Raw genomic sequence first — 16,261 nt, 5'->3', positions numbered from 1 at the left:
TCCTCTTCCGTGCTTTTTCTCTGCCCAAAGGAACTTCCGGAAGCATCTTCGTATGGTGGGCAGCAGAAGGATTAAAGCACAGAGTGAGTCAGATGTTTATGCGCGCGCGTGTGATTGATGCGCAAATTGTCAGTGTTGTTCACCCCACCTTCATCCGTGTGTGTTCTTTTTCTGTTTACTGCCGGTTTGGCATATGTGGGGCTGCAAATGTTGTGTTTGGGGACTTACGGAGTTCCTGGGTTTGTGAGTGTGTGTGTGTGTCTCAGAAGAAATGAGTGTCCACCTTGTAGGTGGTCTTCTCCTGTGAATTGGCTTTGTTTGTTTTTGCTGTGAAGGTTTAGTCACAAAGGCTGTGTATGTGCAATGTGAATGAGAATCTGGTTGAAGTCTCGTACGAAGGAACTCATTAAATTGTTTGGTAAAGTTTTTCTTTTAATTAGTCCTACAAACACCACCCCCGCTCCCTATAAGTGACGATTGGGAAAACATTGGAACGTCTGCAATAATAACTTGTCTCCTATTCCACAATTGTAGTTTTTAATTATCATACATTTTGCTGCAAATGGGAATGACGAAAACTCCCAGGTTGTGGTTGCCCTATGTTCATCATGTATTTTCCTCCAATAATTATGACATTTCCTCCTGTGGCGGCTGTTAGGTGTTTATTTAGTCAGCTGCAGAGAGCACCCGGTGTTAGAGTTGTAATAAACATACTGAATAATGCAACATTTTATTTTATATCGTTAGCCTAATAACATGATTACCCCAGTCATTTTGAACGTTTTTGAAAGACACAAAAAAAGCACAACAAACACCCTGGACAGCCAATCACAGGGCACATAGAGACAAACAACTATTCACACTTCAACCTATCGACATTTTTTAGTTTACCAACACAGTTTGGACACATCTGTGATATTGGCGCATGCTTGGATGAATTTGGTGTGGAAGATCTGGACTGAAGCAATGCGCCTTTGTCCGTTTGTGTGTTTTCCCGGTGGACGTAGGCTCCATTTGTGCACTTGTGGCTGCATCCGCCTCTGCAGTTGTACGTCTCCGGTCGTTTGTCGGTTCTACAGTGCGTGTGCGCGCGCGTGTGTGACGATCTCTCCCCGCCTGCACTAGCGTTCGCTGAGCGTAGATCGAAGAGTTTCAGCCGCTCCTGGAGTGACCCCACCCCCGTCAAGACTGACTCTTCTCATGAATCCAGAGATAGTGAGTTCACACTGCATGTACACGCACACATACATTACATCACAAGGACAATGCATACAATTTTCTCATGTCCTGAAAATAGTGGTGTTTTTATAGCATTTACTGAATTTGCTTGCTTTAAATGAGTTGCCAGTGCAAAAGGTCAACACACTTAAAATTTGTCAATTGGAACCAACACTTTGATAAATTAATCATAAGAAAATAATCCCATAGGCAAGAATGAACATTTTTTAACTCATTCACTGCCAGCTTTCCCAGTTAACATGGATATTTGACTTCTAAAGCCGTCAATGGCAGTGAATGTGTTAAAAAGTTTAAATGGCATTTTTAATTATTTAAATGAATGTATTAAACAGATACAGTACATCTTTCTATAGTCACTGCGAGCCTAAAGATGACATCATGTTGTCAACAAGCGTGGGTGAACACACACACACACCCACACGCAAGAAAACAAATAGTGTACGATCACAGTGACAAAAACAAACTCGCTGTCTCTGCTGTTAAATCTTACCCTGTCCACTTGTGTGCTTTTACGAAACAAATTCGACTTCAACTTGTGCTTCTCTCTCTGAGTATGTTCACCAAAATGTGTGTGTGTGTGTGAATTGTGATACAAGAATGTACGAGTCTAACCTTTCGTGTGTGTGGATCGCTGGTTGCCTATGCAGTTTGTCTTTGTGTGTTGATGTCTGCGTTTTGTGTCTTTGTGGTTTTATGTTTTCTCTCCATGTCCATCTTCGGTGCGTTTCAGTGTGTGTTGTGTGATAAATGTACTGTTAAAAACAGTCTAACGTTGTGCTAATGTTGAGTTTTCTCTCTTTCCCAAAGAAGTCTCGGGTTTCTCTGGTCACGTTGATGGTCTGGCAATTACTTTTGTCTCCTTGGGGATTTTCTTTTTTTTTTTTTTTTTTTTTTTTTTTTGTCTGTGCTCAAAGTCCACATTTGATTTTGGAAAATAACACATGGCTCAGGTCATTCATAGATGAGGTACTAAAAGAATTACTCAAATGTGTATGTCAAATATATAACTTTGTTCTAATTGTGAAGTGATAATTAATGCTCTTGCTTGAATTGTATTATAATAAATGAAATTATATTGAATTAAGCAATTATTTATTCAACTATATTAAGAAATGAAATGTATTGTTCCATTATTTCATTATACAAATATTCTAATGCTATTTGCAATTAATCATTTCAAAGTATTTAATGACCTAAATGAATCTAGAAAATCTATCAAATAAATCAATTTTATTTCAGCAATTTTAGGAGGAAACAGCTCAATTAATGTAAATATTAAAATAGAATGCCTTAAGCTATATTATTTAAACCAAACTTAAGTTAAAGCCAGCTAAAAGAGCAAAGATTGTAACACACTGGCTGGAAGACTAAAGTGGGGTACACACCTGCCGATTTTTAACACCTTAAAATCACTCTTAACACACACTACATCACAGTATAATTGCTCTTTTAGAGCCATTGCTGACTGAATTTGATCAGAAGGTTGGGGGGAAATGCTTCAATTCAGCTTAATTCTCAGTATGTGTATAGCCTACTCTGCTTTAGACGAGCATATCTTAAAGTATCTTTAAAAAAAGCTCAAGTCAGAGTGTAACGCTAGCATTTAGAAAGCTAAAAGAGTAAAAGTGAAATAAACAACTCTTGTCTGCTCGCTGGTCTGCTGAGCAGACATCTCTGCCTCACATTTGGATAATGGTAACAAAACCCATGCCTTTTAAATGTTACTCTTTAAAATACAATCCAAATAAATGATCCTTTGAATTTCATAGATATTGAACTCAAAGAATGCAAAAGTCACACAGTGATTTGCAGAACATCAATGAATACATTCACATATTCAATTCAGGGCTTCAGTTCACTGTAGTTAATTGAACTGTTTTATATTAATCCGTTAAATAAATACTTCGTTTTGCTGTGCTCTCGCCATGACACATTTTCAATTTAAATGAGACTGAATTTTTTTTAAAGTGTCGTTTTAGCCTCGTAGGAGCTGAATGGATGAGGAGCAAATAACATGGCAGGGTAATGATGAGGAAAGAACATTGTGGAATTCAAACGTTCAGCTCATCTTATCATCATAGTGATTAAACACTGCCTAACCACTGTTTTGTTTTCACTATTCAGTAATCACATATAAATATATTTCCTCAGTCGCCAAACTGGTAAATCAGATGAAGCCACTGTTAACTCATTCATTGCCAGTCCTCCATGTTAACGTGGATATTTGAATTCGGCAGCCGTCAATGGCAGTGAATGCTAATTATTTTTATTTCCTCAAATCCTTCAAATTACTTTTGCAATTGGCTCAATAATATAGGTTAAAATTCTGACTATCAAAGAATTTAGTATCAAAATTTGTCATGAGTGGCTAATATATTTCATTTTACATAATATGCAGTTCCTGCTGTGTTGCTTTATGTCATAATAACACAAGGTCTAGTAGAGTTTAAATAGATACAAATATGCTAATGACTGCACCACTGTAATGTTTAAAATAACAGTCTGTGATATATTTTGGTTTTGCATTATTTTCAGCCATTGGTTTCCATCTGGTAACAAAAAAAAAAAAAATCTTCATTATGAGAGTTCTTATGATTCTGTATATGACGTTATGGTAAAAATCTGCTTCCTCTCACCATCAGTCATTCTTTTCACACATCTGACAGCTGTCTCTGCATTTTCCATCTGCCATTTTCTAACATCAACGTCATCCATTAAGAACTTCGCCCTCCGGCACACTATTCCTTCCGAATGCCCTCCCTCGACATATACTGTACTCTCTCTCTCGTCTTCGTTCTCTTACCAAACTTCAGTGTTAAAGCTCATTAGCGTGCGTTCTTCTTTTCAAGGTGGCGATCTGCAGACTTCCTGCGGCACCCTCGACGAAGGCGGCGTTGATGAAGCTGCCGACTGGGAGGAGGAGAGAGAGCTGGAGAGGCTCGCCTGTGAGGGAGACGACTTTATACCTCCCAAAATCATGGTGAGACACGCTCGCTATGACACCGGGTGTACAATGATGTATCATGTTCGCGAACAAATATCTCCTGGAATTATTTTTACATTGGGGTACATTTAGAGCATGATATTGGATTTTTGGGGCTGGGGCCTATACAGATAAAAAACAAATAAATATTGGCTGATAACAAATATATTGGCTGATATATGAAATACGAACATTGATATAGGCACAGGATATACACTGTACATGAACCCAAATTCTCAAAATATGATTCAAGAAAAAGAACAGAACACCACTAAGTTAAAATAAGCAACTTTAGTCACACTGTCAACATAAGAACTGTAAGCTGTATAATAGTTTTTTTTATTTGATAACGGTGAACATGGGAATCCACCGTTTCTTAAATCTTTGTTCCTCTCACGAAGATAATTTACATAACTTCGGTGACCAGGAGTAGCACACTAATAATCAATTGGTCATAATCAGAGGGAGAATCTCTCTCTCTAATTGCTGTAAATTCCACTTTCAATGGGAACAGTATATTGAGCTGAGACCAGCAGGCTGGAAGAGTTGCCTTTTACTTCATTTTTTCCCCATGCAGTTGTGGAGGAGACAGCATGGCGATAATAGTAACTTGCTAATATTTGACAGGAATACCTGATCTCTCCTACAAGCCTATGAATATAGTATGAAGCTGTGCTTTCCCCCACAGTCACGACTGTGTAAGACCTTTTCACCTCTTTTGCAGCCTCCATTTTTCACCTATCGTCAAGACTTTCCTTAGCATTTCTTAATCGACCCTCCGTTTTCCTTCACCTTCAGTTGATCTCCTCCAAGGTCCCTAAAGCGGAGTACGTCCCCACTATAATCCGCAGGGATGACCCGTCCATCATCCCCATCCTCTACGTGAGTCAAACGCATTCACAATTACGTCAAGGCAAGTGTATCTTTTTTCTGATAAATAATGTCTCTCATTACGTAGGATCATGAACATGCAACTTTTGATGACATTTTGGGTGAGTCAATGTTTTCATTGTCTGTTTTAATGACTACTTTATACTTAAATTCAGAAGAAGACCGTTCATCCACAGTATTTAGTGCTTGTCCTCATTAGGGTCTCGGGGGATGCTGGAGCCTATCCCAGCTGACTTTGGGGCATACCCTGGAATGGTGGCCAGACAGTCACGGGGCACATATATACAAACAACCATTCACACAGTTTAGTCTTCCGTGAATCTAACACGCACGTGGGAGGAAGCACGAGTACCCGTAGAGAACTGCACCCAGGAAGGCCCGAGCCGAGATTTGAATCTCGAACCTCACTGTAGGCCTCATAATAAGACATTTGAGTTTCTAAAAAAAATAATGGAATGAACTGGCAATAATCAAAAGTAGCTCACTTAACTTGATATTGTGGCATTCCTCAGGGGTGTGTCCTTGGGGCCCAATTAGTAGAATCAGATTCCTCTTTATTTGCCAAGTATGTCAAAAGCACATTAAGGAATTTGCCTCTGGTAGTTGGAGCCACTCTGGTATGACAATAGACAGCCATTTTGACCAAAAAAAATACTTTGGAGACATAAAGACTATGAAGAGTCACTTAGCAATAAAAGGTTACCCGTAATGTGCTAATGCTGATACAATTAGTTTACAATATATACATTATACACTAGGGCTTGGTGAAAATGCCTACAATTCATATCATGGTCTAAATTGATTCTCTTCATGGTATGATATAAAGTGAAGTGTACAAATTTTAATAATAGTTCACAATGTAATATATTGCCCTTTTCTCAAAGCTAAATTGATGTAAAAACCAACGATATGTCATTTGAGGTTTTTTTATGCAGGTCTCAAATGTCAAAATAACATTGTTGATATTATCCACCCATCCATTTTCCAGACCGCTTATCCTCACTAGGATGCTGGAGCCAATCCCAGCTATCCTCCGGGCGAGAGGCATGGTACACCCTTGAACTGGGCACCAGCCAATCACAGGGCACATATAAACAAACAACCATTCGCACTCGCGTTCACATTTATGGTCAATTTAAGAGTCTTCAGTTAACCTAACGTTCTCCCCTCTCTTCTTCCTCTCCCTCGCAGAGGAAATAGAGAAGAAGCTCACAGCTTACAAGAGGGGAAGCAAGTTCTGGAGGATGCTCATCTTTTGCCAGGTGGGGGGCCAAAATCGAAACGGATGCTGTGTTTGTTGCAGAGTTGAAGGTTGCTGTACAGCGTAATGTGCACGAGTTACCGACTGTTGTTGGCTCAAAATAAGGGCCACCATTTTCCCAAATCGGAAGGGCCGAAGTGCGTCCGTGTCGTTCCAATAATGACTGGTCAGATTTCGGATTCTCTGTCCTGGTTTTATTAACTAACAAAACAATAAAATAAAATAAAAAACTATTGCAAAAGTAACGGTCTCAAGCCCGCAGTCTGTAGCAGGTTCAGATCCTGCAGAAGACTGAAAATCGTCAGCTTTGCCTTCCGTAACATTTGTGCCTGCAAAAAAAAAACACATACTGCCCAAGGACAGATGTCTTTTACGACCTGATACGATCGTCCCCCCACGATGAATTTTTGTAAAGTTACATCAATCGCTCACTCAATCAATCGTTGTACTCTTTATGTAAGATAACATATATGGAATGAGTAGTTGATGTTCCTCTCATTTTATAACAATGTATACAGTATCAAAGTAAAACAACAGGTAATCAAAGTATTGCATTAACATTGAAATCAGCGTAATTAAATTTAAAGGTGACATTATGCTTTATTTCACAGTTTGAAACAATAACTCGTGTATCCAACAAAACTGAGTGCAGGAGAACACAAATAATGTGATTAGGATTTTAAAAAATAATAATTAATAATAATCCATGCATCAGAATTACAGAATTTTCATTAGACAGTTACGAACGGTAGGAGGACTTAAATATGACTTGCGTGTATTTCGGTGGTGGAAATTATTGCATGAAATTTAAAAAAAAATAAAATAAAAAAAAGATAGGAAATAAAGCATGAAGGTGTGTTCAAGTGTATTTTTTGTGTCTTTTAGGGAGGCCCGGGTCATCTGTACCTCCTGAAGAACAAAGTAGCGACATTTGCCAAGGTGGAAAAGGAAGAGGACATGAGCCAGTGAGTCAACTGTTAAAAAGTGTTAAAAAGCGAATAGAAGTCTTTTGTTCGAACCATCATCAGAAATTGCTATTCTCTGACAAATTGCTTAAAAATGCTGATCGATGAAACAACTTTGGAAACTGGTATATCATCACATAGCTATCTAGGGCGAGGCGACACATACCGTATGCCCCTCAATGGGGATGACATCAGAGCAACCCGATTGGATGCTTTGTGTTTTGAAGTAATGAAAACGTCCCAGTAGTTGTGTTGTAGATTTTGTACTGACATGACGGAGGGTCCACGGTTTACGGCAGCGTAACCCGAATTTGTACGTAGCGTAAGGCGCAACACGCCGCAGTCTATCACTAACCGTACGCTAACACGGCAGTAAAGTTAGAATTACTCGGTAAATATTTGTATGAAAACCACTTGTAGGCTATACAAATAAAACAAAAATTCAATGAGAGATATTTATGCCAGCAATTGATGACGTATGATAGCACAAAGGAGTTCGGTATTCCTAACCTGGCATCTTCATATGTCAGTATCGTCATAAACCAATACTCCCTGCACTTGTCTATAACCAAGCTGTAGTTTCTTACTAGTTAAACGTTTTCCTTTTATTGAGTGCGGTTCCGAATGTGTGGAAGCCGTATATTGTTCTTTTCTTTTTATAACATAGATTAAGTTTAAAAAGTCTTTGTACAACCAAATTGTTATTTACTCCAAACCTCTCCGTTAAAGATGCATGCAGAAATGTTGCATCTTACTACTTTTTATTCTACTGAACAAAGAACGTTATTGGTTTATTTATATTATTAGTTGTTATACGATTTGTCTCTACTGTGATGCCTGTCTGCTAGCCAGAAGCACCACTGAATGAATAATGCCTTCACGCAGACAGAGCCTGTAGAAAGTTGTCATTCATTACATTGATAACGTCAGGAAAGGGGAAAGTTGGCCGCAGCTAAAGCCTTTTTGGGTTCGTTTAGATTCTGGAGACGACTCAGCAGAATGATGAGCAAAGTCAACCCGGAGCCTAACCTCATCCACATAATGGGATGCTACGTCCTGGGAAACCCCAATGGAGAGAAGGTATGAATGAACACTTCATGGACGGAAGTTAAATGTCACTGTTTGTCATGTCATATTTCACAGAGGCTTGCGGCCGGACGTAACTTTGGGTGGGGGCGGTTATTATGTGAAGTGCATGACAGCTCACTCAGACACATTTTGAGAAATAGGTAGATGACAAAAGATTTGCTTGGCTGTTTAATTTCATACTTGATGGGTGAGAGCAGGCACTTCGGAGAACCAACTACAGTGGGGCCTTGAGCTGTAAGCTGTACCTGTAAGTGACCCGACTTAAGTGTTTCGAGATACTGTACAAGCCGGCTTTCGGACATTTTTTTTTTTTTTTTTTTTTTTCTCTTTTCTTTGATTTGAGCGAAAACTTGAGATATGAGCGGTGTATGGTGGTAGTGGACAGTATGTCTGCATTACACTGGTGCGCACAGCAGAGGGAGCGGCACAAGGTCCACTGTGTTGAAGCAAAAAATGTGGCAAAAACTGTTTTGATTTCTTACATTCTAATATCATTCCTGTAAGTTTTTTATGAAGTAAAATATTATAGAGTGCTACTTTACGTTTTAAAAAACCCATTACAATTTTGGTGGAACGGATTCCTAGCATTTCCATTCATTTCAATGTGGAAAGTTGATTTGAGATACAAGTGAGCGTGGTCATGGAACAAATTCAACTTGTATCTCAAGACACTACTGTACTAAAATTGCTACAAGGGGGAATAAATGGCTTCTAATCCTGAATACCTTTGCGAATTAAATTCAAATTGAATAACATTTAAAATAAAAATTCAAGAAATGGAACATTTACATATTTTCCCCCAATTGTATTTGCTGTGAATGCAAGATCGGACGCTGTCGTGTCAAATCAGATTTCTACCGAATCGAATTCATAGGTGTTGTTTCTTTATACCTAAATGTTTCCCTTTCGGCGCAAAATTCACTTGCCAAAATATGCATAACCGAGAAAGTCAACAAATTGCGTCTGTAGACCTGTGCGTGCCAGCAAACATTGACCCAGGCCAGCAGTTTGTGTCCGCCTCAGTCATGTCTGCCAAAACATTACATAAATTTGGATCGCTGAGGGCGAGATGGGCTGTCTGGCAACGTGAAGAACAACAGACTGCGGATCAGTCTTTTAGCCAGCTTGTCAAACACTGAGTAGACACCGCTGCTTCAAGATAGCAACAACAACAAAAAAGACCGTTGCCTTCACGGGCAATGTTCATAACCCGTTATTTATTTATTCATTTTTTTTTTAAATCCAGTACAGAATTTAAGTACAGTTCAGTTGTATTTAATATTAAGTACAATGTAGTTATATTTAACATTTTCAGTTTATTTTCAAACATTTATTTAAGTGTTTTTTTAAACTTAATCATGATTTTAGTACTTATTTTCCCCTATATTTAAGCGCATTGTTAATGTTTAAACACTGCATTACGTTACAGTGGCTTCCAATAATATAAAATATACTTTTTCCAAATAAAGCCTCGTTTTTCACGAACGCTTGTTTTAGGGTCACGGGTGAGCCGAAGACTAACCAACTCAACTGACTTAGAGCGAGAGGCGGGGTACACCCTGGACTGGTCACCGGCCAATCACAGGGCACATAAAGACAAAACGAGCATTCACGCTCACATTTCTGGTAATCTTGGGACATTAAACAGCTACATAACCAAAGATCACAAAACCTGATGACGCACGCAACTTGTGGTTGAACGGCTTGTTTGCAATAACAAACTGGATTCGTCGCTGTCCGTGTCCGTGTGTGTGTGTGTGTTTCTCCATTTCTGAGCTTGTGTGTGCGTGCGTGGAGCTGTGGCCTCCCCTGCCGAGCGTTTATATAAGTGGAAAAGGGGCTTAATAGGCCTTTGCTTTCTTATCTGTGCCCAACAGCTGTTCCAGAAGCTGAAGAATCTGATGAGGCCTTATTCTGTGGAGTTCGAGTCACCACTGGAGCTTTCTGCGCAGGGTGGGTATGCGAAAACACACACACACACACACACACACAGTGTATGGAAAAAAACATGCCGAACGTAATAACTTTCCAGATACCTTCAGAGTAACTTCTGCATTTATAATTACACGGTTTCCCGTATTGGGATGTGATTTTTGGTCCCCACACCTTCACGTTTTCCCGCTTGGCCGACTGCGTATGAAGATTCTGGACCAGATTACGCCCTGAAGACTTTATCACACAGTCATACACAGCATGAGTGAAACATGCTGTGTGCATGAATGATTCATGACATGTCCTCCTCATCTCTCAACTCTGGTGACAGTTAGCTAATTATGTTGTTTCCAACTCACTCGTATCTTTTCCAACACACACTATACAGAGTGGTCGGTTATATTCGTTGTATTTTAAATCTACAAAAGAGATGTTGTTTACTTCAAGGAGATATTTTTTTTTTTCACAATTTCAAACAGTTCCCAGGTGTCCTCATAAAAGCTCTTTGACATTATTCAGTCAAAATACGCAAAGAATTCAGCAAACTTAAAATCCACCCATCAAAGGTCTACTGGAAATTATCAGGTTTTTTTGTGCGTGTTTTTTTTGGGGGGGGGTTGTGATTGTAAAATTAATAATAATATTAATATGATGATATTACTTGTATTAGTGTACTGTATATAGGATGCGTTATGTAGTATTATTGTTATTACTACTATTACTATTAATATATTGATGTACATGTAATAAGTAATATAGTGATCATAACCATAACCAAATAGAGATGTGGTGTAAAAAAGTCTTTACTTCTTCTTACTCCTCAAATATGTAATTTAACTCGATTTTTTTATTTAAATTTTATTTTTGTTTGTTTTGTTTTCATGGTTCTCATATTCAACATAATGAATGGGTCAATCAATGTAGCGTTCAAAAATTCAGCAAAATTCAGACTCACACATTTTCAGACATGTTCAGATAACTTCATATTTTCACACACACTCCAAATACAACAAACATTTTCCATATGTTCCCTTTAAGGCAGGGGTCTTAAACTAATTCACAGTGGGCCCAAACTCGATATTTATTCAAAATTGACTGTGATTGTGCATATTTTCTCTTCTCTCCAGATATGTGATGTTAAACCTTACTAAATGAAAACAAACTTAACTGACTATGGAATAAGCAAAGTTTAATATTAGAAATACATATACAATACATACAAACAAAAAATCGCGCAGGATTTGGCGCACACCAAGTTTTCAAAGAGGGTTAGGGCATCATAGTGAGGGTTCAAATTAAGATTAGGATTTTAAAATGGGGTACAAATCAGGGTTTGCATTTCAAATTAGGGTTTTAAAACAGGAATAGGCGGGTTAAAAAAAAATGCGGGATTGGCCGGGATTAAAAAATCCTACGGGATTGGGTGGGATTTGACAGAAAATCCAGTAGGATTGGCCAGGATTCAAAAGATTTCCCTGGGATTGGCCGGGATTTAAAAACACACGGGATTGGGTGGACACACAAAGTAGGGTTTCAAATTTGGGTTTTCAAAAGAGGGTTAGGGGATACCCTGCCCCTCTTTCAGCAAGGTTTCAAATTAAAGTTCGAATTTCAAAATGGTGCACACGCAAAGTGCAAATGGGTTTCAAATGTAAATTTTCAGAGGGTTAGGGTATCATAGTAAGGTTTCAAATTAAGGTACAAATCAGGGTTATCATTTCATCAAATTAGGTTTTTAACACAGTATTAGGCAGGTAAAAAAAAATGCGGGATTGACCCTGTGTCATAAAATTCCACGGGATTGGCTGGGATGAAAAAAATCAAGATGGATTGGGCGGAATAAAAAACAAAATCTGGCGGGATTGGCCGGGATTTTAAATATACACCAGGATTGAGAGGATTTTTCAAAAAATCCATCGGGATTTTCTGGGATTAAAAAAATAAAGAATTTTTTTTTTTAAATCAGCGGGATTTGAAAAAAAATCCCTAGTGGGATTTAAAAAAAAAAAACACGGGAATCCTGCTCAATGCCGCGGGATTTTTTTTTAATCCCCCCCAATCCCGCGTAACCCTACTGTGAAACCCTAACCCTCTTTAGGAAACTCTAAGATTTCTCTTGAAACCCTAATTTGAGACCCAAACCCTGATTTAAAACCCTACCCTCCTAAATTCCACATTTATTGTGTATACATCTATATGACATTTGATGCCAGCTCTCAGGGTGGCATCACTTGTATCATCTCTTGATCTTCATCTACAGCACAACAGCATCAAATTGTTGCAGTTTCCATTTTCCATCCTTTTCCAAACCTGGAAATTGATCAAATCAAATTCCATACATATCTTGTGGTTTCCCAGACCAGTGACTCCCAACCACTGCGCTGCGGCAAATTATCCAATTCATTTGGTCCCTAAAATGATTATTCATTTACCAAAAATAATGCAACTATCTATGCCAGCGACATGCAGTCACAGGTGAAACAATTCACTGCTCATTCACCAGACTTAACCTGAAACCTGTTTTCATTCATGCAACAGAATGAGTCATCAGCTTTGTGCTCAACAGGTGGAGATTTCACACAAAGAAATTGAGACAAAATCACTATTTATATGTACTTTTTGTGACCTTTTTTTAAAACCACCAACATTATTGTTTAATTCTACTTTACTGAGTCACTAAAACTAGTCTGGAGGACTTTATTGCACTGCGCCCTGGCGGACAAGGCGGGCACACCAGAAGGAGCAGCATAATGAATTGACATGAAGCATTAAAACATGATGAATTATTTACATTCTATTTAGTTTATTACTCGTTTTTTTTTAAATAAAGCTCAATATTATAGAGTGCTATTAGTCCTAATTAAAAACACATTACAAAAATGTTTTTTTTTGGGGGGGGGGGGGGGGGGTTGGAGCGGATTATTGGAAATGATTTCAATGGATTTCTACGATGAAGGAATGAATTTTTCTCTTCCTCAAATGAAGGCAAAGAGATGATTGAGATGTACTTCGACTTCCGTCTCTACCGCCTTTGGAAGACGCGTCAGCACTCCAAACTGTTGGACTATGAGGACCTTTTGTGACGAAGAAATGCCGACGATGACGAGGGCGTCCTCTCGTGCCACAAGGAAAGCGTTGAGTGACGATGGACGTTTTGCTCACCTGGCGTCAACTCCATAAAAACATCATTTTTCTTCCCCAAGGTGGAAAAAGGGACAAGGACCCTGAATGACTTGAGGTTATTAAAAAAAAAAAAATTTTAAAAATGACTTTGTTGCTCTTTTCATCGTGAGTGCTTAAAAGGTCATCTGTAAAGAGCCCATTGAAGTCACTGTTTAGCTGCAAGAATGTGTGGTCGTGCCTCCTATATACAGTGGACATTAAAACATTTTAAAATGCCATGTTTTTGTGTTTAAAAAAAAAAAAAAAAAAAAAAAGAAATGAGACCAAGCTAAATCCTTTCAAAACTTTTCCCACTGTCAATGGTTCCTACAACCTGTGTGACTCAGTTGCATTTTTAACAAATAATTTTGAGTAAAATAAACAACTGAATGTGGTTACACAAGTGTGCACACCCTCTTATAAATGGGTTTCAGAATTAACCAACCACATTCAAACTCATTAAATCAGCACACACCTGTCACCATTTAAAGTCTCTGATTAACCCTAAATCAAGTTTGTTGTTTAAGTAGGTTGTTCCTTATATTTGTTTGTGCTTTCTAGTAAAGGCATGAAGAAGTTGCACACTTGTGTCATCACATTTAAATTTTTTAATTTTACTTCGCAACTCTTGAAAATAATAAAAAAAAAAAATCGATTTAGTTGTACAGGTTATAGGTTAACATTAATGTTGGAAAAAGTTTCAAAATGATCTTTTGTCTCATTTTCTTATATCACAGAAACCTTGCATTTGAACAGGGGGGTGTAGACTTTTTATATCCACTGTTAACATTCATGACTAATCCATCCTTTGTGTCCGTGTAAGAATCCTAAATATCTGGTATAGCTTCTGTCATGCAGATAATAATAATCTTCACCATCGGATCAATGACGTCTAGTTTATTTTTGATGTGTGTTGCCGTGCGGTTTTCTTACGGACATACGTTGGAACAACTCAGGTTTTAGCCACTAAAGTAACAATTCTGTCTACGACATACCAATGTTTATCGCCATCTCGCTGGGAGTGAATGTACTATTAGCGCTACAGAAATGTGCTGTAACTTGACATAGTTTTGTTTTTTTGGTATGAATGTGGTCGCTTACAATAGTGGGGGACAAAAAGTGATGTTGCTTTCTTGTGCATTTTCTTTGTGGCTGCGAAAAGCTAAACGTGTTCACATTTCTGCTGTGATGTCAAGAGGGATGTAACAGCCATCCAAATGATTGTTTGCCCTGGTGTTTGAGAAATTGTAAGCAAGTACTGCAGAACTTCACAAAAATAGCATAGGCATTTGACTACATTTCTTGGATTAATTGATCAAATAAAATAAATATAATAATAAAATTAAAATTAACTTTTTTTTTTTTTTAATATTACTTTTAATGGGATGGGAGCATCTTTCAAAGTTCTGAACTCCTGTTTTCATGCCATGTCATACTGAGAGTTCCATCAGGTGGCTGTGGCTCAACGGCGCTTATGCTGGTTGCTCGATGCAATCCACAGAACTGTTCATGAATCAATGAATCATGATGTCATGTACAGAAAGAGAAAAACCAATTGGGGAGCGAAAATCAAAAGGGCTTGGATGACGAGTGGAAATGTTGAAAATTTAAGGCTGATTAGGTTATACAAATGTTCTGGCTATGAGTATTTTCTTAACTTGTCCTCAGTGGTGTCTGAGGAATAACACATTAAAGATGATGTCATTCTGTGATCTGTTTTTTTTTTTTTCTTTCCCAGATGATAATTCTTTAAACACTCATCCATAAGGCTAAAAACCTGCCAGTCAAATGACAAAGTGGCACTCACGAAGCACAAAAAGCCTTCATAAGTCATTTTAGTCCGTAATTGACACGGCAAAAGACATAAACATGGTTGTGCAAATGAAGTTGGAATGAAAGTACTAAAATAAATCAATAAAAACAATACATGTAAAATATTTTACACATTTTCATTTTAGAATCCAACCCCATTAAAGTTGCACATACACGTATGTTGACATCACACAACGAGTAACGATTCGATTGTGATTCACTACTGTCAATGCAAGAATAGCAAATGGGGATTTACACGTCGAGTCCGAGCTCTATTATAGCTTATAATGTTTGTACATATACACACACTTAAAACAGTAGTTCCATAACACAGCAGACCAAGCATTCACTTACCTGCTTGTCGAAACAACATGAGCAAAGTCTCCCAAATATTTTCCAGTGTCGTCTCAGAGGTCTCCTTAATTCTTACTTCTCATTGGTTGCAATTTGTGGCCATTTAACAATCAAACGCGTGGCCACTGGGTAAACTGCGATGACTTAATTTACCTCCAAAGTACTCCCTTTCCTCAGAGCTTTTTTTCTTTCTTCCTAACTTCAACGTGGCGAGACCTTTTTTTTTTTTTGCTATTTTCACTCTTTTTCCAGCCCAAACCTTTTCGCTTGTGCCAGTTTTCTGAGCCAGGACACCGCCTCCCGCCGAAAGTCAGCTGGGATATGCTCCAGCTCACCTGCGACCCCAATGAGGAAAAGCAGTGTACATAATGTTTTCAGCTAATAATAGTTGTTGTGTTTTGACTTTTCTGGCTAAGACCTTGTTATCGAATAAACGTAGAGCCTGGAAAAGCGCGAAAGTTCAGCGCTGCACTACATGCAAATTACAGTTTTGTTTTTTTCTAAAACCCAACCGGATGACTTTTGAAGCCAAACTTGTCGCCGAGCACACCAGTCGGAGTCTCCTCGCTCATC

The 16,261-nt window shown here is 38.3% G+C and overlaps 1 protein-coding gene across 1 annotated transcript in view; it reads left to right on the top strand.

The window, feature by feature from the left end:
- nsmfa (NMDA receptor synaptonuclear signaling and neuronal migration factor a) overlaps window positions 1-15,213 on the top strand; it is a 37,215-nt gene extending 22,002 nt beyond the window's left edge. Inside the window, 10 exon segments of the mRNA XM_061698442.1 lie at window positions 31-83; window positions 1,126-1,215; window positions 4,089-4,219; window positions 5,021-5,104; window positions 5,181-5,214; window positions 6,305-6,375; window positions 7,260-7,339; window positions 8,317-8,419; window positions 10,306-10,381; window positions 13,346-15,213. Of these exon segments, the coding sequence (XP_061554426.1) occupies window positions 31-83; window positions 1,126-1,215; window positions 4,089-4,219; window positions 5,021-5,104; window positions 5,181-5,214; window positions 6,305-6,375; window positions 7,260-7,339; window positions 8,317-8,419; window positions 10,306-10,381; window positions 13,346-13,443 (820 nt within the window). The 3' untranslated portion in view covers window positions 13,444-15,213.
- The last annotated feature ends 1,048 nt before the right edge of the window (window positions 15,214-16,261 follow it).

Source organism: Phycodurus eques, chromosome 15 (assembly GCF_024500275.1).
Source record: "Phycodurus eques isolate BA_2022a chromosome 15, UOR_Pequ_1.1, whole genome shotgun sequence".
Classification (NCBI taxonomy): domain Eukaryota; kingdom Metazoa; phylum Chordata; class Actinopteri; order Syngnathiformes; family Syngnathidae; genus Phycodurus; species Phycodurus eques.
The sequence above is the reverse complement of the archived record's forward strand: the minus strand, read 5'-3'. Positions and strand labels throughout refer to the sequence as shown.